Source organism: Semicossyphus pulcher, unplaced genomic scaffold (assembly GCF_022749685.1).
Source record: "Semicossyphus pulcher isolate SPU_LCO1_2020_fin unplaced genomic scaffold, fSemPul1.0.p SCAF_14, whole genome shotgun sequence".
Taxonomy (NCBI): Eukaryota; Metazoa; Chordata; class Actinopteri; order Labriformes; family Labridae; genus Semicossyphus; species Semicossyphus pulcher.
In genome coordinates this window covers 23,868,067-23,895,706 of record NW_027211648.1, presented here as the reverse complement: position 1 = coordinate 23,895,706, position 27,640 = coordinate 23,868,067, and the positions used below count along the sequence as shown (strand labels likewise).

Genomic DNA, 27,640 nt, shown 5'->3' with positions numbered 1-27,640 from the left:
TTACTGGGAGTTAAGTAAAGAAAAAAATATTGAAACGAACGACATTTGTTAATAAAAATGTCTTCATAAAATCAACACCTAAACTGAAACAAAGAAACCAAAAGTACAATCTTCTTATAAATTGATCATTTTATTTCAGTAGACAACGAGCGTGACGTCATATTCATGCGACTGTTTGTATGCGACTGTTTGTATGCGACTCTGCTGTCATGGCTCTGTTTCCAGCTTTTGCTGAAGAAGTGACCAGCAAAGTTGAAGATTCGTCCAAAGGTAATCAGCCCTTCATGCTGCACACGTTTTCATATCGATTCTTATTCTTCTAAATACTTTGCATTATTATGTTAAGAAGATAAACAAACTCAGTAAACCGCGAGCTAGCTGACAGTAGCTGTGTCAACGTCTGCCTGTCGTTGAAGCTGAGCGACGGACTTAATCATTATTTAACTTATCTAACTTATCAATTATTTTACATTCCGCTAAGCTGTTTCTTCTCAAAGCAAGTGCATCATATGATGATTGTTTTTCTTACAAATAGTGGTAGCGTCCCATTTGCACATTAGACAAATCAAAGTGTTCAAAGTGTCATTTCTGCACTGAATGAGTTCATTAAGTTTGGTCTCTGACTTCTGTAATTACCAATTGTCTGGCAATAGCGTCTCCATCTAATTTTCTGTATAAGTAAATGAGAGATTTGCTGAAATGTGTTATTACTAATAATAGTGTATGATGTCCCAGCACAAGATTAAGACGACCAATAACAACCTTGACACCACACTCGCTATAAACACTATCAGTGAATCATAAATCACCATAATGATCTTTTAATTCTCCTCATTACTGAATAATACTCTTTTTTTTGGTCCTATCTCTCCTTTTAGAATTAGACTGGCTAAAAAATAAGAGTTTTCAGACCGGAGATGCCCTCACCCTGCATAATCGGTTTGCTGAGAAAACCAATGAGAGCCTGAGCAAGAGGGAGTCAAGGTACAGTTATAAAACATAGGCTAGTTTCTTTGTTTGCAGACACAGTATTAGACAGTCTTTGTAGTATCTTTATCGTTTTAATATTTAATTTGGACTTTGATAATCACCTATGCTTCTATGCCACTCTTTAATTACATTTTTCTGATCCTATTACGAGCATTTTTCCTTGTTACTATTCCACTTTATGCACCTGTTTTTCTTAACATTTTAAACGCTGTTTAGAAATTTGCTATTCTATCATTACTTCCATTTAAAGTACTTTAAAGTTAAAATAAAATACATTTTAAATTTGCCTGGAGGCATGTTTTTTGAGTGAAGATGTTATTTACTTGTCTGACTTGCATTAACATTGTGTTTATACCTTATAATCTTCAGTGTAGGAAAAGATGTAAGCTCTGCAGAGGAGGAGGAGGGTAATGTGCCACCCAAAAAGAAAAAAAAGAAGAGTGAAAAGAAGAGGAAAAAGAAGAAAAAACACAAAAAGAAGAGTGGGAGGTATTCAGACAGCACTGGGTCTGACTCTGACACCATTTACCCCAGTGACCTCAAAAGGGAAGAAGAGGAAGCTGGGTATGGACACACATTTGCACCACACATGCTTACACTCTTAATTCTCTACACAGTAGCACTGCCTTACCTCTGCTCTGTATTTACCATTGGTGTGTTTGTGGGTTCATGTTTGCACCCTTGCAGTCCCCATCTTGCTCCAATAGCAAGCCGTTTCTCCTGGTTGGATGACCTCCAATCGCCCACTGAGCAGCCGTTCTGTGTGGACTGTAAAGCAGACGCAGCCAACTGGACATATAAGTCCCTGTACAGAGGAGATGTAGCCAGGTAAGGCAAATTCCATTTACTGGAAGCAGCTTTGAAGCCTAAAGTTGCAAAACAAATGTTAACTTGGATAAATATGCAGTGTTTTATTATTTCAATGGTCATTTGAAACTGTGCCAGGTATAAGAGGAAAGGCTACTCATCCCTGGGTCTGGACCCTCGCAGACAGGGAGTCAGCTGGGATGATACAGAGTCAAATAAGAAACAGAAAGGCGCGGACAAGAAGAAAGCAACAGACAGATACTTCTCTACAGTTAGTCGCCAGGTGCTGAGGTCCGAGCCCCCTGTTCCTGCATTAGCAACAATTCCAGAGTGCAGCGATGCCATCAGCCACCCCTCCTTCCTTCCACTGGAGAATGTTAAGGAGAACAAAGGAGGAGAGATGGGTAAGAGACTTTGCCACAAGTTCAAACACCACACAACAAAAGTTTGGGTAGTTATTTCAAAAGCTCTTGTTGCAGTAGAATGGAATAACATTTTTTCGGCTCTCACATTCTCAACAGGTAATAAGTTACGATACCCAAAGTAACACATAATTTTTATCTTTTCATGAATTCCACACATTTAACTTGAAACTTCAATGTCTTAATCCAGGTGACAGAGTGCAGACGTCATCAGTAAATCCCCTTGGTGTGTATGACTCCTCCACAACCCTCTGGTTGCAGGGGAAGGGACAGCAGGACCAGACAGAGCAGGAGAAGCAGGACACACAGACCGGGCAGTGTGCAGCACTTTTGGCTGGGAGGACTGAAGAGTTTAACAGGCGGCTCAGAGAGCAGCCGGCCGACACACAGCTATGGATAAACTTCATAAGATACCAGGTATTAAGACTTTGCTTTGTTCTCATGTAGACTTTTGCTTAATCTTCAGTTGTCTTAGAAATAGTTTTGAACTGCAGTCATGTGCTTTTCAGTATGTTTATGTTTACATAAATGTCTATGTGCAGTAACGTGATCAAGGTAGCTGGAGACCATGAACTCCTGGGTTTGGCAATGGAAAATTACTGTTTTTGATAATGTGGTCTGGTGGGTTTAAAGAGAGCATTGCAATGCAGCCACTACAGTCTGTTTTGCAACCGCAGTCTGAAGCAATCTAGGACCAAAATATAAGCTTTATAAATACATGAATTCCCCTTTTTGTTTTTTCCATGCAATAGTACTTCTAAACTTTATCATCTCCACTGCCACTATAGGATGAGCTGAGTGCAACAGCGTTTGGAGGTGAGGAGGAACAACAGGGCAGCGATTTGGTTGAGCGGCGCAAGTCTTCCTATCGAGCGGTCCTTGAAAAAAAGCTGAGCATCGCAGATCGTGCCATTGCCACCAACCCAAGCTGCATAGATCTGCAGCTGGAACGGCTCAGGATCTGCCAGGAGCTCTGGGAGCCCTCACTTCTTGCTAAAGAATGGAAGAAACTTGTCAGTCTACAGTCTTTCTGTGCTTTCATTTAAATCACTCATTGCTGTTGTGTGTGTTGAAATATGATCACGTGTGGTTTATAGACATTCTAATGAGAGGTTTAATCTATTGTATTTAAGGTGTTCCTCCACCCAAACAGTGGCCCCTTGTGGAGGAAGTATCTGCTGTTCACTCAGAGCTACTTCAGCAACTTCACTGTTTCAAAAGTCAACTCTGCCTATGGGAAGTGTCTCAGTACGCTCAGTGCTGTACGTGACGGCAGCATGGTCTCCCACCCAGCCCAGCCAGGGATTGAGGAGGATATGTTAGGTAACACGGATTTAGTTCAGCATTTACCAGTTTTTGTTAAAACCTTTTTTGTGTTGTATGCTCAATGCTTACTGGAAATTTGGTGGTCTTTTCTTTCTGTCCAGATATCTTCACTCAGCAGTGTCATTTTCTGCGTCAGTCTGGTCACTCAGAGAAAGCCATTTCTCTGTTTCAGGCCATGATCGACTTCACTTTCTTCAAACCTGACGGTGTTCAAAAAATGTCCACCAAGCAGCAGGTAAACCCACACACAGACACTAAAGCACCAAAACTGCACAGCTCTTGATCTAAATTGGGGTTTAGTATTTCTTTAAATCTAATTAAAATGTAACCATTAAACTAGATCATAATCTACAAGGTGACTTTTTGCTACTATGGAACCCATCGGCTATAGTCTGACAATGATATAGCCTGTGGGAGTGGCGGTGAACATTTCGGCGTTCTGGTTTAGCCAGTGTTTAGCAATAAGTACTTGCAGCCAAAACGTCCTTTTCTGTGCGCTGCATTGGTCACAGTCCTGTTAGCAACTTAAGCCCCCCCCCAGATATGACAGCAAAATAAACGGCATCATTTTCTTGGGTCATTACATCCCCCGGAGGAGCGCCTGTTCATCTGTTTCTGATGAGTCTCAGTTTCACTGTAAATAGTAAGTTACACAGAGGCTGAACTCTGGATTACTTCAGCGTTATGAACCAGAAAAAGAAACCACTTTTCTTGTGATTTACTTTTATTAATGGGTCTTAAGTTTGCCGAAATTTCCACATTGTGATGCAGATTTGTAAAAAGTAAAGATGAAGCTTTGTCAGGTCTGAAGAAGAACTACTGTAAAATGCTTGTTTGTTGAACGGAGGTCGGATCGATCATTTCATTCATTCATTTGAGGAAGAGAATTTATCTCAAGTTGAATTTTTGATCTAGAACGGATTGTTAGCTGCACTTGCATGCAGATATCTGTTTATAGAGACTAATAAGAAGCCAAATTGTTGTCAGATGGTCACTGATGGGAGCCGGGATGTCATTATGGTGGAGTACATTATGTCTGCTTTTGCTCACCAGACAGACTGTTTTCCTGTATATGCCACAGCCTGCTGATACGTGATACGTATCACAAACATAAACAAGAACACTTCCTGTACTAAAAATTCACACCCCTGCCTACATCTGTAAATAGAGATTATACTTTTAACATAACACTTTTTCTCTGTCTTGGCTGGGTGCAGTTGCTTTTGGGAGTCTAGCGATCTATATGAGGATCTATATGAGGATGAAACATTACTGTGCCAAGGCCAAGAAATACTCCAGCACATGACCTACACTTTTTGTAATTGCGTCACAACATGTTTGTGAGCATTAAAATATGCTGGTAAATGTATTAGGACAGAAACAGGTTAGCTTAATTCTTTTTTTACCACTAGTATTGCTAGGGAGCATGTACAGTTAGCTTCTCATTTTTTTGTATATACAGTGCGTGTACAGGAAGGCACACATGCATGCTAGCGCCTTGTCACTTTTTTTCATTCATAGTACTTAGAAATTTGCTCCTCTACACACATAGATGGCCATTTTTTGTGGGTACAGGCATTGTCAAAATACAAAAGAATACACAACAGAGCTCCAATAATGTAAATAAAGCAAAAATGGAATCTTTCAGTTTATATTTTCATGTCTTTGTTCAGGTTGAATTCTTTGAGCCGTTCTGGGACAGCGGGGAGGCGAGGGTTGGAGAGTTGGGGGCCAGAGGTTGGAAAGCCTGGATGAAACAACAGGAGAAAGGAGGGTGGTTACAACCCAATGCAGGTACAACACCCACACATCTACTTATATTTGAGGCATGCTTTCCTTGATTTACTGTTGAGGTTAACCCTGAAATATTCTCTACATTTGTGGCCTAGAATATTATAAATAACAAGACAATAAGTTCCATGTTCTTGTCCGTATGTTTGTGTGTCCACAGAGGAAGAAGAGGACGAGGAAGAGGACGAGGAGGAGGTGAAGGATCGAAACAAGCCAAGAGGGACAGTCTGGTTGGATGTGGAGCCGTCTCGTGAAGCAGCTCAGTGGCTGCCCTGGAGGCCTGACAAAGCCAAGGGCCAATCAGAAGAGGACTGTGAGGACCCAGACAGACAGGTACCAGTTTAAAGTCACTCTGCTCATGTTTGGGATGTTTGGGATGTTTGGGTGCAATTTACAATATGTTGAAATGTAGAATATAAATAGACGTGACCATTTTGTTTGACTTTTTTTGTCTCTCTCTCTCTCTCTCTCTCCAACTTTAGGTGTTGTTTGATGACATCGGTCAATCCCTTATTTGTCTATCTTCACCAGAACTCCAGCACCGTCTACTTCTCCATTTCTTCTCATTCTTGGGGCTGCCTGTAGACCCTGTGCTCTCTGCCCCCTGTCAGCCTGGCCTGCTCCTGGAGAACCTTTCTCTCCTCACTCAGGGTAAAAATGACACCATAAGAAAAAAAATCCCAGTTAATTAAAGTCTTAAAATCTAAGCAGGCATCAACAAATCTTTCTCCGTGTCACATCATAGGTAATGAGCTCAGCCGTCCTCTGACCTCCCACAACCTACCTGACCCTGGTGTTAACTCTGTAGGTCACATGACCACTCTCCTGGGAACAAGGAAGTGGGTGGGGCTTGGGAAGCAGGGGGAGAGGTTTGTTACCAATGTTTTCAGTATGATCCAACCTATTCTTCCTGCCCACCACCGAGCCGCCTTGTCACTCAGCTGGATGCAGTATGAGAAACTTAAGGTGGGGTTTTGTTAATCAGACTCTAAGTTATACTAAAATTAGAAAAAAAGATTTAATGTCAAAGTTTCAAGTTAAGGTTTTAGTTTCAAATCAAAGAAATGTGTCCATTAACTTCTTTGTTTATGTGTGCCCCAGGTCTTGCGTTGCCTGCGTGGCAGCAAAAAAAAGCGGCTTCGCTCCCAGGGCAAGAGCAGCAAGCGGGTCGCCAAGCAACTTCTCAAAGAACCTGACAACCGCTCGTCATTGGTACTGTGGCGGGAGTATGCCCATTTGGAGTGGATGCTGGGCAACCTGGATGAGGCTCGCAAAGTCTTCTCCACATCCACAGCGATAGGGGGCACCAAAGGGCTGAGGAGCCCCTCATTCTGTGAGCTGTGTCTGCTGTGGGCCCAGCTGGAGGTGGAGGATGGGGCAGGTGTAAAAGGAGGAGGACTCACTGACGTTACTGTGTCTCCAGCTGTGTGTGTGCTAACCAGGCTAGCAGAAGGAACCTTTTCATCTTCTTCATCCTCCCAGTCTCTCTCTCCGGTTTCCATCCTGAAAGCCAGGAGGTCTTATGAACAGACTCTGACAGCCAGCTTATCAGCCCTGAACCAAAACCTCCACAACTGCAATTCCAACGGAAAAGGTTAACCTGCACCTCAATGTGTTTCATTATCTCTTCAAGATATGCTAATTGTGTCTTACAAAAGGACCATATCAGTAGCATTTTCTAGAGTTCCAGTTCACTCAATGTTTCTTCCTTTTTTTTTTCAAACATACAATCACTGGTTTAGTTTAATGAATGCTTATTATCATTAGTTCTATGTATTCAACGTTTCTGATATTTTTAGTACAATATATAAAGCAACTCGCAGAGATTTGAAACTTTGCAAAACATCTAACCATCGCATTCAATAAAATAATTTGCTGGCTTTATACTTATACTGGTCTAAAAAAGAAACAACAAAATTCAACAATAAGTTATTATAAGCACCAGTTATTGTAATAATACCAATTCTAATACCTCAGCACATATATATTTGTTTAAGTTGCATATGTATATAGCTCCGTATGTTTCCGACATTTTTAAAACACAGTTTGTCTGAAGTCTGAAATTTTTAAAATGTAATGGTGTGTTTAATTTGGTCGCGTCTTTCAGAGTAACATTTGTTAACTAGTTACTTTTCTTGCAGCTATATCATTACTTTGAAATTACATACAGCAATGTTACTTAGATTCAAACTTACATAGTCCATAAAAATGATTTCTGCTTGAGTCATATCAGACAGACTTTAATAGACTTAAATGTTGGTTGTTTGACAATGAATACAACTATTCCCATGGTCACACTACTTCATCGTTAAAAACATCTTTTGTTTTGATTGAGAGACCCTTTAGGACAAATATTCCACATTGTGTTTTCAAAAGAACAAAAGTATTTTCAACTAATGGGACCAACTGGCTTCCACGTTGATTTATTACATTTTATACATTTAACAATGTGTACCACTGGGTCTGATAGATTTCTGTACAGCAACAAAACGTAACTTCTGAGTGGAGCTAAAGTCTCATGTTTCTTGTAGATGACAAATAGTGGTTGCAGAACACCTGAGCTTTTTCCTGTTATGACAGCTCTGAATGTCTTCCTAACATGATCTTTCTTCTATTCTTTCATTTTTCTACCACCAGCTGAAGAGGACCTGCTGGGAGAGAAGCTGAGGCTGAGAGGCCTGGTGGGCTGCTACGCTCTGTTCCAGTACCTCACAATGGGCATCCAGGCAGCTAGCACTGTCTACAGCCAGGCTAGAGAGAGGATGGAGGAGCTGCACCGCACGCTGACACTTGTCAAACAGCTTAACACTAATGAAGAAGCCGACCTTGCTAGCACCGATGCTAGCCAGTCTGCAGTTGATGGCAGTCACACCAGCCGGCACTGTGTCAATAGGCTAGCCTCAGAGTGTGAGGAGTTAGCAGTGCAGCAGGCAGCGTTGCTCAGGTACCACAACAGCATCAGTGTGTTTCCACTGGCAACACTGCGACAGACGCTGACCTCTGCCCTCTCCACCTGGTCCAACAGCGCCCCTCTCTGGAGCATATATGTACAGGTAAGCATAGTTTTTAATCATTATGGCTTCAGACCAAATCAGACACTTTTTTAGTGTTTTCATAGATCTTAACACTTCTTCTCAACTGAGTTAGGCCTTGTCTATTTTATCAGGATGATCCTTATACCATCTGCGTTTCAGGTGGAGAACCGATACCACAGTGCTGGCCGGGCACGTCGTTTTTTTCACTCTATAAGCAGGGACAACAGCGGGGTAGTGCCACGCCTCTTTGCCATTGTTGCTGAACAACAAAGGAAGCAGCTGGTGGACGCTGCTCAGAGGTAAGAGCAGAACAGATGATGGGTGGTGACGGCGTGATTCTGCTCTTGTGCTGTACATGAATAAAATATGCAACAGCTTTAAAAGATGCCATGATCTTTTTGTGTGATGAGCCGAAACTCACTTCCACAAACATTTTCTATCAAAACTGACATTATAGTTTGATAATTAAATCAGATTTAAAAACAAGTATTATATGTATGTTTTTGTGGTGTTTATAGGTCTTGTTGCCATGACACTGCCTTGCCCATCCTGCCAGAAAACGGCCTCAGCAACCGTATACGTGGACTGTTTGAAAGCGCCGTAGCAACAGAGCTGGGTGCTCACTGTCCTTTACTTTGGAGGATGTACATGAACTTCCTGGTGAGCCATTTTGTTTTATTTAATCTCATGTCCTATTTTTGAACAGTGAGTTGAAGGAAAAATACAAATTAGGGGAAGTTCATAATCATATTTAGCAGTGATTCAATGATACTTATTACGTCATGATTAAAGACTTCAGTTAGAATATCCGCTTTTCTTTTTTAAAAGTCAACTTTTACAGAATCTAATGGAAGCTTACACATGGCAAAGGGCATATACATTTTTAGGTTGGTTGAGAAATTACTTTATATATCAGGGATCTATGAGACTAAAAAGTGAAGGAGTAATATATTTGGGCACTAAATATCACAACACCTGAACAGTGTTATTAGTAGAAAGTGAGTAAAGGCCTAATCATCCCTGTCAATTATCCACTTAAATTATACAGAAGAAATGGAGCACCAGAACGCTTCAAGGTACCATTTTAGAATTCTAATTATGTTAAATAAAGATTTTTTTTAAATACTTTAAAATTCATTCAGTTTAAACAAAAATGGGCACTTCAGTAAGGTCCCATTTTATTCTGTGTGTATTTCAACTCGTTGATCTCTGACCTTAGCCTTTTTTCTCATCTCCCAAATATTGACTTAGTTAGAAGTATATGAACTAACACAACTATGCGTGTAAATTCAAAGACCAAATATTGACCGTCAGTAAAGCCACATGTCTCTGCTGTATGTATCTAATGTTTTTGTGTTCACATTTTTAGGTGTCGGAGGGGAAGGTTGATAAAGCCAAGGGGATCTTTTACAAGGCCTTACAGAATATCCCCTGGGCTAAGGTGAGACACAGACATAAAAGTAAAATGTTCTAACAGCAGCTGACCTCTGTCTACATCATTTTATTATTGAACTTGAACAAATCAATTATTTTGCTCTCTGTCTTTGTGTGTGTGTGTGTATAAATATAAATTTGCATTTATGCAAATATGTGCGTATGGCACGTGTGTGATCAGGGTTTGTACATGGACGCAGTGCAGCTGTTCCCCGAGCATCTTCAGGAGTTTGTAGATTTGATGACAGAGAAAGAACTCCGACTGCGACTACCTTTAGAAGAACTGGATATACTGCTGGAGGACTGAACACACACAAACACACACACACACACACACACCTCATTTAAGAACTTTAGTTTACTTTACTGGCAACATGCCAACCCACAAATTGGCGCATTTGATGGCCAGTGCAGTAGACACACACAAACTCACATGCTTACACACACACACACACACACACACACACACACGGCTGTAGTATTAAACAGTGAAGTGGGCATGGAGCCATCCTTTGTACATTATGACTAATGATTTATTTTTACAGCAAACAACTACTGTTATTGTACTTGACACTGTCAATAAATAAGAATTCTCATATATGTGTTGTGTGCTGTATGTTTGTTCATGCATGAGCTTAGGCTGCATGCACATTGAGAGATAAATGGGACACATTTATGTTTTTATGTTGACACTGCCATGGCATTAAATGTAATAGAGTTATGATTATCAAATTTGAACTGTTCATGTTCAAATGCAGATGCTTCAACTTTTTCATAGTGCTTTGGACACCCCTTGGCTGAGACACACAATGGTGATGATAATGAGTTTAAATTATATTGTACCCCTGTACCTCAGTTAAAGACACTAACCTTACAGAAACTAAAATTAGAAAAGGAGGTGAAAGTTTCAATATTAAAAAGTCCCTTTCACTTGTCATATTCATTTTTTTTGCTTTTTTTCAGTTATTATTTTCATTATATGAACAGTGCCACTATAAAATGTCACTTAAATTAAAAAAAATACTGTTTTTATAAATTTAAAACGACTTATTTTAAGAATAACATTTATTTAACAATTTATTTTAAACCAAAGATCTGCGGTAATTTGTATTCATTTCTGTTCTGTGGCTCGCGACTGTATTCGGCTGCTCACCTGAGAACTACCGGAAAGATTTTATCAACCCAATTCGTATATTCATACCACAGGATACACTGTATACAGTGCCGGTTGAGTCTCTCCCTCCTTCTATCATTGCCGCGCCGTGGTTTGACGCATTGCAGATCCGCCTTGGCCAATCAGCGGTCTCTGTACAGCGTGCAGAGTATTGCGGGTTTGCTCTGTCCAATAAGAATCCGCCTTTCAAAAACAAAACCGCAACTTCCCCAGTGCCGTCTGCCGTGACGATTACAACGTATCCTTCCGCCTGGATATATTCTGTGTAACATAAAATAGTCCGTCACTTTGAGAGTTACTTTCGGCAGATGAAAAAAAAAAAGGATTTGATACGAGGAGACTCCGTTCAAAGTTATTTGCTAACATTTATCTTTTTGGGTTAAAACACTTGAATGAACATCTCCATTACTTAAATTAAGGGTATGCTTTTCATTTTATCCAGAAAAATGGTCCTAACAATAGCCTTATTTCCTCTTCATTTGGCAATATTTTATGACAATAGAACCACAGTGCAAAGCCTATCAAAGTGTACAACAATATTATATAAATAGTAAATATATAGATAACAATATTTACAATATATATTTACAATAATTCACATTTAATTTCAAGCCTACATGTTGTCAAAGTGTGTAGGTAAAATTAGTCAGCTTTTTTAGTTGGAACAGGTTTGGAGAACAATAACAATTTCTGTTTATGTTTTTGATGCCAGATGTAACAGCAGCCAATTGGCCAAGTGACAGCTGATTTTATGATTGGTGCCAGGTGGATGGCACATGTGGCAGCAAAGAGGGTAATGCAATTAGTGTCTAACTGGAGAGTGTATGTGACAGACTCCCAAAGGGAAAATCTGACTTATAAGCACCTCAGCATAAATCACAGGTTTCTGGCACTCAATAGAAAATTGTGAACGCGCAATACTTTTTTTTGACTGTCCTAGATCATAACTGCAGAACTGATAAATCGCCACAGATTTGGCTGACTGTCTTTCAACATAAACAAGCATCTTGGCTCTGTCACGTCATACCTTGCTGCAGTCTGACAAGTGACAAACATTTGATGTCCATTAAATAAACATCCTACCACTATTAGATGTGTCTTGACACCCTTAATGTGACTAATAAGAAATCAGTTTGCCTATTCTTCCTAGTCCTCAAGATCAATATAAAATGAAATTTTTTGTCCATTGGGGTATCATCAATCTTTAGCCCTCATGTGAAGCTACATAACCATTATTGTTATTCTCCAATAATAGTTAGAATGGATGTTTGATTTGTGGTCATAATCAGGTCCTAAACTCCCACAGGTTCATTCAATTAACTCCAATCTAGTTTTTGTGTTTGTGATTCCCAACAGGGGATTTTGGATCATGGTCTTTGATGCTTTGGCAAAATAGATCCAGAAAGCGTTAATGCCAATAAAGTTATTTTTTAATTTAAAATGATAAATTAAGTTGGTTCCATGGGGTCCCAGGTTTACTGCTTGTTGTGTCTGCAAATATGTAAGGGAAAGTTTAATATCAGCTGAGGCCGGTCCTGCATTATCATCATATTTTTGGCCATGTCTTGAAGAGGAACATGTCAAATTCTTAAATGAACAGCTTTGCTATTGTGTGCATGTTCCTACTAGAATTGCAGTTCTATCAAACTTGGAATTCAAAAACCTGGAAGTACATACAAACTGCTAAGAGGTCTTCAGAAGGTGTATTAGTTGATAGGGCCTGGCATCAAATTCTTTGCCCCAGGGCCCTAAAAAAGACTTTAGGATACAGGATGCTTGTATGCAAGCACTTTTACCTCATACGTCTCATTGTACCAATACCTCTCTTAAAAATCAGTAAACCGGATGAGTTGAGAGTCAATTCCCTGTGTGAAACTTGACAAGCCTATAGAAACAAATTCGCGCACACCAACACAAACGGCGTGCGTGTGTGCGTGTATGCAAGAGAGTAAAAGAGAGAGTATGCCTCATCGACTGAGCGCATATCCCCACAGTGCGGAGGAATACAGTGAGCCGTAGAGCAGTGGTTCGTCTTGCCTGCCCGCCTCCTGCAACCCTTGTTCAGTGGCAGCCGTCCATTTCCTCTCTCCCTGTAGCGTTAGCAGACCAGCGTTTCCAAATCAAACAGATATGGTGAGTATTTTAACATTTTTTTAACCTTTGTTTGTGATGTGTATAATTTGAAATTGTGGTGGGTTGACTGGAAGCCGGCTTCGGGCGCTTAAGCTTCTCTCTGTTAGTCGTTTAGTTGAAATATCCTGTTGCCTCCATTGCAGTGCGCGCGAGTAGAACGAACTCAGTTGTACCGTTGAGCTAGCTCCCGTTAGCCTCCTGGCTATCGTGTAACACAGTGACGGGTAGACGGAGCATCTTGACTGCGAGGGAGTAGCTTTTCCTGTCACCTTTACTTAAGCTAGAACCCGCCAATGAAATTATAACGGTGGTTAAATCCTGCTGTAAAGTGTGCTGCTTGTTACAGGTGGCTATATTGGCAGTAGTTGTGGCTGTGCTTACTGCCAATGTTAGCATCACAGCTACTGTCACATCCTCAACGACGTATTCTCCAGCATCTGATTGCGGTAACATCATTCATATAAGCGTTTTGTTCGAAAAGTAGTAACGTTTGTTTCTGAAGGGAGTGATGCCAATTGTTTGTAATGAATGTCTTCATATTTTTGATCGAGACCGATCTAATGTCTGACTCACAGAGTAGGACAGTTGGCCACTAAAAAGACGGATGAGTGAGGTTTTGGTGGTTTTACAGAAAAATCTACACTTCTGGTCAATAGTTTATGCTACTATAACTACAGCTAGTTATATCGCAGCCCTTCGAATCGAAATTTTACACGTCAACATATTTCCTTTAACTATTATAGATAACGGCTATCAAAGTACAACATGAAACCATTGTAAAAACTGCAGTGCTAACAACTGACAGTCCTAATTAGGTCACAGAATATGGTGATCACCTGTACATGTCACTATGCCACAGTAGGGCTGGGCGATGTGGCCAAAATCCTATATCCCAATATGAGTGTTCATATCTCTACGATATCTATCACGATATATTATGTTTTCTGGTAATTTAACAAATAATTAGTCTATATGAAATAATCATATGGTAAAGCCTATTTTTGGATAATCCTTTGTGAATTAAATAATTAAAAAGTACAGAGTTTCTATTTTCGCTCGGGCTGAGCCTGAGTCCTTTTCTGCGCCTTAACGTAAAGCATTGTCAAAATGGTGTAAAAAATTGCCGTGAAGCAGTTCAGCTGCTGGTTTTGTGACATGACGATAGAGACAATATAGCAAAACACATACAATAGACATTTTCATATAGTTTTAACGATATAGTCAAATTTCAGCCATATGCCACAGATTAAAGCACATGTTTAAAGTACACTTCAACCTGTTATTTAAACATGTAATTAAAAAATAGATCACATTAATGGATTCTGTTTAATATTAGAAGGAATTTCTTATAAACGTCTGGCCTGCCCTATCTATTTAAGAGCATTTCTTTTGGCTCCTATAAACGATTAGAGCAGAAATGCTTCTAGACATTTAGCTGCCTACTCCCAGCCATGTTACCGAATCTGGTTTGTCCCTGGAACCGTCCCTAGGGAGTGGAAGCATCATATACCAGTCATAGTATGTAGTTTATAGCTTGTGGAGGTAGCGGCTAACATTCACTCACAAACACTGCTCTGAAAACTGGATTATAACAAAACAATTTTTCCAAAATATCTGTCTTCAATTTGATAGATGTGAACAGCTTTACACATTGTAGGGTGCAGCCTCTTTCATTATGCAAGCAAAGTACTTTACTTCAGTAAACTTCATGAGTTCATAAGTTTGTAGTTGATTATTTTCTGGATCACATCTCAATTAAATTTTGGTTAATTCTGAAATCGCCATGAACTCAGAAGTATTTCTTGACACATCCTCCTTGCACAAAAGCCTTACAATAACAAAATGGGTTGTGTCTAATGCTCAAATTTGAATACTGCTGTTAGTTACTGCCATGTTGTGCAGTATACACAAGGTTCTCTCAATCAAATATGGCTGTTGTGCCTTTGTGTTGGAGGAAATAACATCTTTTTTTTTTATGGTGTATTGCAACCGGTTGGAGCATTGTTGGCAGCTAAAAATCAAGTGTGTTGTTTCTTTAACCTTCTTGTGTGTGCTCCCTATTTCACGTGATGCACATATTACGACGCTAACAGCTCTGATGACCTGTCCTCCTTTTCTAATTTGTATTCAACATGGCATACAATTTGAACGTTAAGTGTTAACGGTTACTCATTCAACTTTTTTACCTTTATGAATACGTTTGTCCAGGCAGCTCAAAAACCACAGTAAAGCAATGTAATCTGCAATCCAGGTGGGGAATGTTTTTTGTTTGATTTCTTTAATAAAACCCAGCAGGTTCCTTTTCCAAAACCAGTGGAATAACATGACTGAATCATATGCAGGTTTTTTACACTCTAGAATAGCTGGAGTTGTTTAAGTTTTAATGTTTGTTCTTTGTCTCAGTAGTGTGTAAAACAGTTTAAGTTTGTTGGGATATGCCAGGCCATTTGTAACAAGACACGCATTACTTTGTGAGGAGAACCTTATTTATTGTAGCTTATTTTTTGGTTACCTCAACCAAAGTCAGTTTGATTAGCTTTAAAACTGTATTCTTCATATACTGTTTAGTTTTAAAATTAGACTGGGCAAAAAAAAAAAAAAATACATGATCATGCTAATTTTTATTATTTATGACTGCTGGTTAAGATTAGGCTGACATTAGCTCAGCTTGATTCCCTTTTCACTTCCAGACATCTAGAGAATAAAATACTTAATTTGTTAAAATTATACAGTTTAAAACGACCATAATTAGTTATTAGTATTTAGTGTTATTGTGATATCACCTAAAACAGTAAGAAAAATATATGTTTAATCTCTGGCATGCAAGCTAAATTTGCAGACTGACTGTTTTTTGTAGTGTTTGTTGTAGCTTTGTGATAGGCCGTTTGAACTGTCCGTATTGAGTAAAAGTGGCCCAAAATGTATCATTATCGACTTCTATTGTATAACACTCCTGTGTCTAGGCTAAGTCATTAAATTGACCCAGCTCCCTTTTTTATTGATTTAAAATTGATGTATCATGCTTCTGTAGTATTGATTTCTGTAGTTACCTGTTGGATTAGTCACTATAGTTACAGTTTGTGTGTGGTTGTTATAGCTGCTTGGCTGACAAAGTATTAAAGTAGGAAGTTGGAATGAGACATCTCTGTTGCAGTTATCATATTTCCTTTTAATCTATGGGAATGTTTTTAACAGCAGACTTATATTCTGGAAACAAAACAGACACTGTAGTGTTTGCACAGTCCGCTTTGATTACTACAGTGTAACTGGACTAAGTGAATGTGTACAATTTTACCCATCAGTTTTCCCTCTGCATTGCCACTATGTTTATTTATAAATTATAAAGATATAAAACAGGTCATAACCATAAATAACCACACTTGGAACTGTTAAACGCTGATTTAAAAAAAAATTGTGTGATGGAATCAATATACTTATATACTTATTTGGGTTTACATTGGGTTTTTGTAAAAGTAAATGAAATGACCTTCTTGCTACACTTGTACACATCTGACAGGAACATAGTTTGTATTGCCAGGCATCACATCGGCTTGAGAGGAATTTGGCCAGGGTATTAGAGGGGTTAGCAGCTTGTTAACCATTGCTAGTACGCGCACACACACACACGCACGTCATCGCTCTCATTATCATGAGCCGAATAGAGAAAGCGTCATTATTATTATTACTTGAAAGTGCTCATGCTTTTTAAATTAAACCTTTAATTTTAGACCATTATTCTCACCACTCCTCCCTCAAATTATTTCTGTTCTCAAGGTCACACAAACGCAAAATATAGTAAGGATAACTTAGTACCTTTATGCTTTATGAAATCTTTCTTTAATTTCAAGTTTTGTCAAATGTCACAACATAAAAAAAAGTGCCTATTATTATATGTATCTATACACTTTAATTGATACATTTAAATTGTTGTGTATAGGTCTAACGTTTAACCATTGTAAATCAGCCATAACGCTTGTAAAAGGGCCACATACGCCTCACTTGAAAATATGAATAAAGGAATGGCCTATTTTTACGATTGTAGAGCAGCCAGCTTAATGTATTATGGTGGATGCTATTGTAGGTGCAAGTGATCCAATATGGGCCATGTACATTATTTGTTAAATGAAAGACAACTGTAATAAAAAAAATATTAAAAAATACACATTCAAATAACCAATTAGTATTTCCACAGACCAGAGGACACATTTCATCCCTCAAACCTCTGGTTATAAAGGCCTCTTGCACATTAAAAGACGTACCATTATTGATGACAGTCTTAAATATGTGTTATGAGAAGGGCAATCTTTCATTTTGACATATATTCTTAAAACAAACCTTTACTCAGGAATTTTGACTAATTCCTGGGGAAATAAGTGAGTCACTCATAGAGACTGTTGAAACTCTGTGGATAGGGACCATTGTCAGAGGGGGTCATTTGGTGTGACCCATGATGCTGTCTTGGGGGTCAAATGACCAGCCAACTGATCCTCCCTAGGAGCTGCAACTGTAGCGGTGAGATGACAGGCAACGAGCTAACGTGTGTATAAAGACACACACACACACAAAACCCCTGTGACCCCCCCCCCCCCCCCCCCAAGTCTGGACACTGTTACTCTCACACACCTTAAATTAATTTTCCTCACACATTCGAGTGACCTCCTCTGGCGTGGCCTCCTGGCCTCTACACACACACACCCACATTCTCTTTCTCACTGTCAATGTGTTGAAGGCTCTTCATCTGTTGAAATACTGCAGGAGGTGGTCACTTCATCTGTGTGTCCATCTTTACTGTACATCTGACAGCTAAGCCTTCACAGACCTGCCTAGGCTTAAAAACACACACACTGACATGGAGGCATAGGGTGCAGGGTCCTCCAAAGTCTCGCCCAGCTTGAATCAGACGCAGTTACGGAAGGACAGCATTTGACCATGTACACTCACAGCATTGCAAGACATCAGGACACAGAGAGAGTAAACAGTTGAGCAAATAGGCGTGTATAACCGCTGAGAAATATATTGAGGGACAAACAAACGGTTGGACATGTAACCTGGAAAACATCAACAGAAGGAGCAGCTTCGAGAGAGAGAGAGAGACATCGGCGGTCAGGTTGGTGCCAATCCACTGCCCTCTACCACTCCAGAAGGGTTTGAAAACTTCTGTCATCTATCCAGCCATTTACTCACTGTGGACTGATCGAAAGACAAGTCCTGCAATTATCCAGTCATTCGATCCCCTTTCTTACTATCTACCAATCCAGGAGGACTTTAAACATCTGCTTTGCCAAATTACGACTCAACTCAAGTTTCCCTCATCCATCGATTAAGTAACTATTTGGAGATGCCAAAATCTGTTGTCCCACATACCCTCTTTCCATCCTTTTTACAAATCAGGAGAAACTGGTAGATGTCTGGCTATCATTTTTTTCATCCACCTATTCCTCCCACCCTCAGACAGCATTCCTGCCCTTCCTGCTATAATTCGCTCATCATGCTGCCTAAGAAAGTCGCTCTGTATCCCCCTGAGGATGAGCTGGTGAGCCTGTCCACAGTCTACGACCTACTTGACGAACAACAGCATTGCTACACTGAGCTTCTCCAGCAGCAGGAGAGGAGCTACAGAGCCTTCCTGCAGATGCTGATGGACACATCGTCAAGCCGCATGGACAGTCTGGTCAGAGAGATGCAGGACTTGAGGAATTGCCTGCAGAGAACCAAGAGTGAGCTGGCTGAGGTTAAAAAACAGGGTGCCCAAATCAGCAAGCGAGCAGAGTGTCTGGCTGAAGGCTTGGTGATGGTGCGGGGGGCGGTTGATGGCCTCGGCATGAAAGCAGGAGTAACTGGGGGAGGCTCAGGAGGAAGAGGTGTGGATCTGAAGCAGCGCAGAACCGGTGGTGGTTTAAGGCTAGATGGAGGAGGACGAGGAGTTGGAGGCAGAGGTGGACAGGCGAAAAAGCCTGAACCAAAAGCAGTGAAGCTGGTGGCAGACCTCACAGATATCCACTTTGATGACATAAAGGTTATACTCAGATGCACACTTCACACACAGTGAAACGAATAGAGTAGTTTGAGCTTCAAACAAGTAGGTTAATTGTTGTTAAAGTATAGCTTGTTTATAGCCAAGAACTCTTACCGTCTTTTTTTTTTTTCTGAGGTGGTATTTGAATGTGTTTCTTACTCGAAATGAACGAACTGTGACAAGATATTAGTCAAAGTGTGCAAGGTCAGTAGGTCCAAGGAGTTAAAATGATAAATGTAACTGTACCTGATTGTTTCACGACTTGCAACTTGTATTGCCTGAAGCAAATTGTTCACAATTTTTTTCAATATTGTACCCCTTTTGAAATATGTTTTCAGCCAGTACCCCATGACCAGCACAAAACATTTCTAGAAAAAAAGCCTGTATAAAGAGTTATGATGCAGTGTTGTGCCTTCAGTGTGCCATTTACTAAACCACAACCTTGTTACATAACAAACGCTTCATGAGATGCTTCATGCAATGGTTGGCCTCTTAAAAAAAGACAAAGCCTTTTGAAGGGTTTAAAACTAGATTTAAAAGGTGATTTTCCTAATAATGGCGGTATTTTGCAGGCTTTGTTTTTGCTTTGTTTTCAGTTCTTTCTCTGCTTTTCAGCTGTACTGTTACCGTGGTTAAACCAAGAATCCATGTCCTTATTTTTCAATTGTTCAGTATTGGGACAGGCTTTGCACAAATGAGAACAAGGTAGCACACAATCATGATTGCACATCAAGTTTTTTGAGACAGTTGACAGTTTACTGCAGTAAACTACAGCGTTAAACGTTTTTATTACATGTAGTTTATTCAACCACAAGATTTCAACATTTGTTATTTTTGCTTTTTTTTAATTTTACTTTTTATTTAAAGCTCCTGTGAGGAGTTTTTCACTGGTTATGAAACACTCAAAATAATTCTGATTACTCTATATGAGCTACTAAAGCAAACCAGACCATCAGAGACAAGATTGATTATTTCTATATACGAAGTGATGAACTGCACGTTTACATTTGCCCAGGCAAAAATTTAAAGTGAGTGACACACATGACTGTTAAAGTAAGCACCATAATATTTTCTGTCAAAAACCAACACCTAAGCACATATAGGACAAAATAAGCAAAGAGATAAGAGGTATGGCTTTGTCCACAGGGGGAGCCAGAATCAACACAAACTGAAAGTTCCTCAAGGTTGCATTAACTTATTAAACTTTAATAATTATTTGAGGAATTTTGAATTGCTAATAATTTGTAAATATACATTGAAAACAAAATCTGATATCTCTGGCACTTTTCCTCAGTAAACCTAACCGCAGTAGTACCCCCATTTCAGAAACGGTGGCGGAAAGTGTAGTTCAAATCAGTGACTGGTCTTAAATGATTCAATGTCTCTGCTCCCTGTACTTGACACTTTTTAATGGAGCGTCCCTGCAGCATATCTTCTTTTAGTGTTGGCTCACTTTCTCTCATTTTATTGTTGTGGAAATTAATAAATTAATAATAGTAATGCTTTGTTCCAGGACTGAGTTTATTAAAACCTGTCACTTTTCTTGTCCCAGTCTTAATCTAACCCATTAAGCTAATTTAGTGTTTAAGAAGTCCATTAATTTTTCTCTTTTTCCTGTCTATTTTCTTTTTTGGATTTTTAGGCTGACCAACTAACAGAAGAGCAGATTGCAGGTAAAGTAAAATATGAAAACCTTACTTTTTCAGTTTTAGCAATAAACAAACAATCTCTGTATAGATCCATACATCATTACACAGTGCTGTCGCTAAAATATCCTCTTCTCTCCTGCACCTGTCCAGAGTTCAAGGAGGCTTTCTCCCTGTTTGATAAGGACGGAGATGGGACCATCACCACTAAGGAGCTGGGCACCGTCATGAGGTCACTGGGTCAAAACCCAACTGAGGCCGAACTCCAGGATATGATCAACGAGGTGGACGCAGATGGTACGCTAATTCAATCTCAACACAGGGGAAGGGATTTTGTTAAAGCCGTGTTTGCAGAGCTCTATTAACAATGTTGACTGATTGTATTAATAAGTGATGTCTCCTCTCCCACAGGCAACGGGACCATTGACTTCCCTGAGTTCCTGACTATGATGGCAAGGAAGATGAAGGACACTGACAGCGAGGAGGAGATCAGAGAGGCATTCAGGGTCTTTGATAAGGTAAGCCTGTGTGCCTGCGTTTGTTCTCTGATGTAAAAAATGAAGCGATTAGAAAAAATTTCTCTCATGATGTAGAGGGTTTTCTCATTAGCCGTTGAGCATTAAAACAAATACTGATTAATCTGAAATTAGTTTTCCCCAAGCCAAAGCTGACCGCTATTGAGGGGGCTTCTTGCATCATTTAGACCTTACTATAGCCTTTTTATACAGAGATGCAATAACACCTAAAAAAGGACCGTCAATAGACTGCTTTGGCCTTTTTACACTGAACCAAACAAAACAGCAAACTTCTGCCCCAGTGGGATTTAACTGCTCCCAAACCTCTGTTGTCTCAATTCAGAGACATTTCTGCTTGCTAGCTAAGCTGGTAACTGCTGGAATGACGCACAATTAAAAGTCCTCAAAACATTACAGTCCTGTTACATCTTGGCATTTCCCGAATTAACACTTAAGCAGATTCGACCCTATTGCTTTCTCCACTGCTGGGTTAACTTTGGAAAACATCGCCCCACCATTCCGTGTCCTTGTCTCTCTACAAAGAGAGGTGAAGTGGATTAACGGCAACAGTCCTGCCTTGAACAGTCTGTGTAAAAAGGGGAGAAACTTGATGAAGACTGCCTCCATTGTGGGCTGTTTGTGACTGACTGTGATGCTGTATGTGTGTTGAGCAGGATGGCAACGGTTACATTAGCGCTGCAGAGCTGCGTCATGTGATGACTAACCTGGGAGAGAAGCTGACAGACGAGGAAGTAGACGAGATGATCAGAGAAGCAGACATCGATGGAGACGGCCAGGTCAACTATGAAGGTACAACAGAGCGAAGTCTGTCTAGATACTTTACAAAAGTTATGCACACTGACGTTGTAATATTCTCAGTTTAATGGTTTATGTCGTAGAATGGCTTTATTTTGTAAGCTGACAAATATTGATGGTAGAAGCTCTTTGATTATTTTGTGCCTCTGAAAGAGTTTCTCAGATTCTGGCTTCAAATTCATGTTTTTACTACATTATAGTACACTCATAAAAACTCATTCTGATGGTTTTTTTATTGTGTTTTTTTTCCCATCCACAGAATTTGTTCAGATGATGACTGCCAAATGAACTGGGCTCACAGTAAAGACAAAGAATCAGTCAAATGTTTCACTTACCTCTTATTGCAAAAATCTACATTTATTCATACTGTTCTGTATAGACAACTTAAACTGAATGTTGGAAAACTGAAAATCTGTCCATATAAACAAGCTCAAAAAGACAAAAAGAAAATCCTTAATGAATCTGCATGTACTGGCTTGTATTCCCTGCCCCCCAGCGCTGAGCTGCCCAATCAGATCTCAACATATTAGCTGAGCAGCCTCTCTGCAGCTGGCTGGTTTGGCCTCTGCTCCTCTGCTTCCTGGTTCCATCTGCCTGATGTCATGATGAGTCTATGGGCTGGCCAATCGCCTTTCTTCTATGACTTCCTGTTTTCTTTCTTTCTGTTCTTCATGCATGCAGCTTTAGATGGGTTACTGTCGGGGGCCCAATGGCAGGAGGCTGTTGTTGGGCCTCAGGTTGGCCTGGGACCCACAGAGAGGAGGGAGGGGTTAGTTGACGGATGGATGGGAGTGAGTAAACCAGCAGAAACTTGCAGTTTGCTTACCTAAATGAAGTCAGTGACGACAGATATTTTTAAGAAAAATATTAAAATGGAATAAATAAGAACTCATTTTAGATTCTGTGTTTCTGGCATGTCAGGATATTCGCTTTATCCTTTGTGTGTTTACCTTTCTTGAGGGTGAGGCCTGGGTGGGGTGTAGATTTGAGCCCCTTGGTTGTGGCTGTGTCCTACATTATTTGAAGGGGTTGGGGGGGCTTCAAGGTAATGATATATTTGAGAAATTTTTGGGGCAATATCCTAAGTATCAGTTTTAGCAGAGTTGGATTCCAAAAAATCCGCAAAAATGTTTAAGTCAGTTGTAAGCTAGTGGATGGTAATACAGTATATTGCTTCAAAGATTGCGTATGTATCAAGATTCTCCAGGGGGGTTGATTTCAGTTTAATGGGGACGGGGTCGGTGCTTTGCAGCATTTCTATCTTGTGTTTGTGTGTGAGTTTGCGTGTGTAAGTGTGTGTGTGGGTGCGGCGAGGCCCGGCCCAGTCCAACTGTTCTGTTCAGTTCAGTTGATCTGCATTCCAAGTTGTACATGCTAGTCTTTACATTTTGTTTTTCCAATAAAATACCATGAACTAAAATCTTGTGCTGGCTCTCTCTGTGATTGTTTCTTATAAATGAGTAGACTTGAGTTTTTCTCTCAGTGAAGTCTGTGGGGGAAGTGATGCTTCAAAATGACTCATCCGTGCTGCTCTTACATATGATGTCTTTCTGAGTGTAAGCACTGTTAGGCACTGAAGCCCACATAACATTTTAGGTTGGGGGATAGGTTCAAACTCATGCAGCTCTAGATCTAGTAATCAGAGAATCAGATTGGTGCGCTGGTCTTAAACAAAAACACTGGAACAGAAAGTGAGTGACTTGGTTGCCAGTAGTTTTTCATAGAGTGACTATTTGCAGAGAAGCTAAGTGGCTGCACGCGATGGGAGTGTGGAATGAAAGGTCAGGGATAAAGTAATCCTTAGAAAAACTCTACGCAACATATCACCATGGTAAGGCCTAGTAACCTTGCCTTGTTAACCTTGCCTTTCCTTTTTCTTCCTAAGAACAGTTAAATATTAGGGGGAACGGTGTTAAGACGAGCCACCTCTTACCTAATGACTCCACCTATTACCGTGATGACTCCAAAAATACATCCAAAATGTTCTTCAGATTTATATGTAACACTTAAATTACAACGGGTTATGTTTTAATAATGTTTTTTAATTAATGACCAATCAAAAAGTAAGCTTACTAGGCTTAAAATGAGAATGGTCTGGGGTCTTTCATGTTGTAAAAAATGTAGATCATGTGTGGAGGAAATTTGTACACACATGAGGATGAACATTTCTTTATAAAATTAGTGATTCAAGTTATACACAGGTAAACATAATGGTCTTACCTGAATCATACTGGCCATCATTTGCAAAAATTGTTAAGAATTTTCTGATTTCGGGGTTAAGTATAAAGATGATGAGCACAGGAGAGGTCAAACCAGAGCAACCGCAGACCGATAAACGTAATTTTTCAAGAAAATATGCAATAGTGAAATAATATAACTTATTTAAAAGAACAAATCTGCTCTTTATTACTTTGGCCAGTTCTCAGGAATAGAAATGTCATTCCTAGTTTCAAACTCAATTGCATGTTCTCTGCATTTTATGGGAGTTAGTCTATACAACTGGTCTGCACGTTTCTGGTTGTGGATTGCAAGTTCAGAGTTGATAGACTAAACAGTACCTCTTGAGCATCATCTTTTTACAGTAGGTCAGGAAATAATACTTAAAATATAACAATTACTCTGTACATACATTACCTATTTCAACTTTTTAGGGTAAAATTTGCCCCAACATCTCTGGCATATTTATAGAACTGTATGTAGCCTGCAATTTCCAAAGTTAAGCCAATGTGCAAGTGCCTTAAACATGCATTCTTTCTAATGACCAGTAGGGGGCGACTTCACTGGATACAAAAAAATTCTAATTGTATAGAACCAGAAGAGAAAAGGACTACTGTTAGGTAGATTTATACGTCTTCTTCAATACAGCATGATGTCAATTTTTATTTAAAAAGCACCAAATCATAACAAAAGTTATCTAAGAGCAGGTCTAGATCGTGCTCTTAGTTATATTTTACAAAGACCATGAACATGAATCCACAGTGGATCCATCCATATTTTAAGTTTATAACCTTGTTTTGTACCATGCACTGACTCAAATTTACCTGTAATGATGACACAAACTTCTCTTTAAATGAAGTTACAAAACTGTTATTACGATTATTTTGCTAACATGATGAATTCACAAAATAATTCTTCAATTTTATTGTTTTGGTTTGCTTATAACTCACTCCATGTGCTTGGAGTCCAAGATTTATGATAAAAAGTCATTTGAACTATACGTTTTTTAAACTGTTATCAGATTATTATTTTTTATGATTGCCAAGATGCAAGGAGTGGCAAGAAAAGTCATGCACTAATTCAAAATCCAAGCTCTGAAGTTGTAAAACATGCCAGTCACCGTCATTGACACCAACATGTCCTCACTTATCTCTTGGTACAATTAGTGTGTTTTGAGGGGATGCCACAAGGACTTTCTCCAGATCAACAAGATTGTCTGTCTGTAGATGAGGAGGTGTTGCTAGGCAACAGAGCAAGGCATGGGGTGGGTGGAAGTGAAAGAGAGGGAGCAGAAAACTGTGGGAGTCTGAGAAGAGAGAGCAAGAGAGGAGACAAGGGGGGGGGGGATGAAGAGGATGAAAGACAATAATAGAAACCCAGGACTGGAGGGAGAGGAAGAGAGCGAGGGATGAAAAGAGAGAAAATGAAAAACGGAGATTCACAGTGCATCTTAAAACCAATAAAACCTCTCCTCCTTCCTCTGATTCACAAGCTGATACTCTGGATTTTTAACAGCTGAAGGCAGTGGAAGTTTGGTCCAACAGAGACTGTAAAGGCTTCACTACACTGGCGCTCCCTCCTGAACATAAAAATGTAGCTTAAAAGTGTGATTGTGCATCAATTAAAAGAAGCAGTATCACACACACACACACACACACACACTGAGTGGCTGTAGTTATGTAACTGTCTGAAGTGTGTATTAATATATCTTCCTGCTCACTGCTTGCTATTAGTGCGCTGCCACTCCAACGTTATTAACACGGTTTCTGATCCAGAAGATTCTTTCTCACATTCGCCTCAAATTCATCTCCCACACATTTACACACTTTGTGTATCCTTCACGCACACACACAGACACACATGCAGACCAACACAGACACACAATCCCCCACTCCTGGCTCCAGCTCTCAACCACATAAATATTTAAGTTTTTCACCTGACAGCCAGAAGAATGGAGGGGGGAGCAGGTGTGTGTGTGTGTGTGTGTTAGGGTTGGACATCCTATTAAATTGTGTAAGACAGTTATTTATTATTCCTTTCTTTCCTCTTTGTCTATTCCCTTCCACAATTGTACACCCATTCATGAAAAGCCTCATAACAGTCGCTGATTTTTTTAGCTGCTGCATATAGATACAAAAGTTAAATATTTTTGGAGATCGTTTTTTATGCAAGAAAGCAAAATGCACATGCACAATATTCCCTCTTATTTCCCTTATTTTTTCAACGTTGAACACTGACTGTAATCACTCACTTGTCAAGTTTCAGGTCAAATCAGCCAATTAGGTTTAACTGCCAACACGTTGTTGACAGTCTGTATGAATATTACTCATTAAATAACATTGAGTATTAATAATATGCATTATTGGAGGAAAATCTACAGCAGAGTTAAAGGGCCAGGCAAAGGGAAAAACAAGAGGAGAAAGACTTGATTTACAATAAAGTCAAAAGTGCAAAAAATCTTACTCCTCTGATTTATTGTTTGTTGCTGAAAGGTCAACTTTGTGACATTTCAGTTCCTCCCATCCTCCTCCTGTTACTTCTACTGTTCTGTAGAAAACAGACGAACAACAGAGAAGCCTCTGTTGTTAAAGCAGTACTATAAAAGTATAATATCACAACAGAAAAAAGTCCATTACAAGAACAATGAAAAACAAGTAAAAAATCACTAATGATTTAAAAAATAAAATAAAACTGAAGGAAAAGAATAAATTCCACTAAACAAAAAATAAGAACTGTTAAAGCCATTGGATTATCTGAAAATTCACAGCCACACATTTGAAAGCATGGCTATGTTGATGTTTTGGATTTGTTTAGTGTCACCTGATAGCAACTGTGAAATAAATCCTTCAATGAGGTCAAAAATTCTACGAACAAGCAGATGTAAGATTTACATCTGATAGTGATATTTAATTTAGTAGTTTGTAGTTTAAAAAGGTTTGTGTCTAAAAAGTGTAGTAAATTTCAGGTTACGTTACACTTTTGGAATTTGAGAGAAAGACAGCCTCATTCCTCAGCATATTGTTTATTTTATTTTCAGTGTAATACCGATCATATGTGAAATCAATATGTAATAAAAGGACTGATATCAGCTGACAGTATACAGTGCATCTCTGAGAGGAGGCCATGAACTTTCAGAGGGAATAATTGTCAGTGACACCTGAGAGTTCAGTAATAGTGTATGAGACAGCACTGTGGCTTCCTGACACTCCAGGACAAAGCCTGTCAGCGCTGTAATCCTCTGATAAAAACACACAAAGGAGGACACACCTATCCATGGACAGACGCACACCTGAGAAAGTAACACACACTGCTGCCCCG

At 39.6% G+C, this 27,640-nt stretch overlaps 2 protein-coding genes across 2 annotated transcripts; both read left to right on the top strand.

The window, feature by feature from the left end:
* The first annotated feature begins 190 nt into the window (after nucleotides 1-190).
* On the top strand, nucleotides 191-10,355 carry nrde2 (NRDE-2, necessary for RNA interference, domain containing). Its single transcript, XM_069661729.1, has 19 exons — nucleotides 191-270; nucleotides 879-984; nucleotides 1,360-1,554; nucleotides 1,678-1,818; nucleotides 1,936-2,201; nucleotides 2,410-2,636; nucleotides 3,008-3,232; nucleotides 3,353-3,542; nucleotides 3,647-3,780; nucleotides 5,219-5,339; nucleotides 5,497-5,669; nucleotides 5,819-5,987; nucleotides 6,082-6,302; nucleotides 6,438-6,930; nucleotides 7,974-8,389; nucleotides 8,531-8,670; nucleotides 8,890-9,031; nucleotides 9,741-9,812; nucleotides 9,987-10,355. The coding sequence occupies exons 1-19, from the start codon at nucleotides 210-212 to the stop codon at nucleotides 10,110-10,112; spliced, it is 3,618 nt and encodes a 1,205-aa protein (XP_069517830.1). The 5' UTR covers nucleotides 191-209; the 3' UTR covers nucleotides 10,113-10,355.
* Nucleotides 10,356-12,979: 2,624 nt separating this feature from the next.
* Nucleotides 12,980-23,525, top strand: calm1a (calmodulin 1a). The gene is made up of 6 exons (XM_069661142.1): nucleotides 12,980-13,112; nucleotides 20,771-20,801; nucleotides 20,928-21,071; nucleotides 21,186-21,292; nucleotides 21,964-22,099; nucleotides 22,365-23,525. Exons 1-6 carry the CDS (start codon nucleotides 13,110-13,112, stop codon nucleotides 22,391-22,393), a joined length of 450 nt encoding a protein of 149 aa, XP_069517243.1. The 5' UTR covers nucleotides 12,980-13,109; the 3' UTR covers nucleotides 22,394-23,525.
* Nucleotides 23,526-27,640: the final 4,115 nt, after the last annotated feature.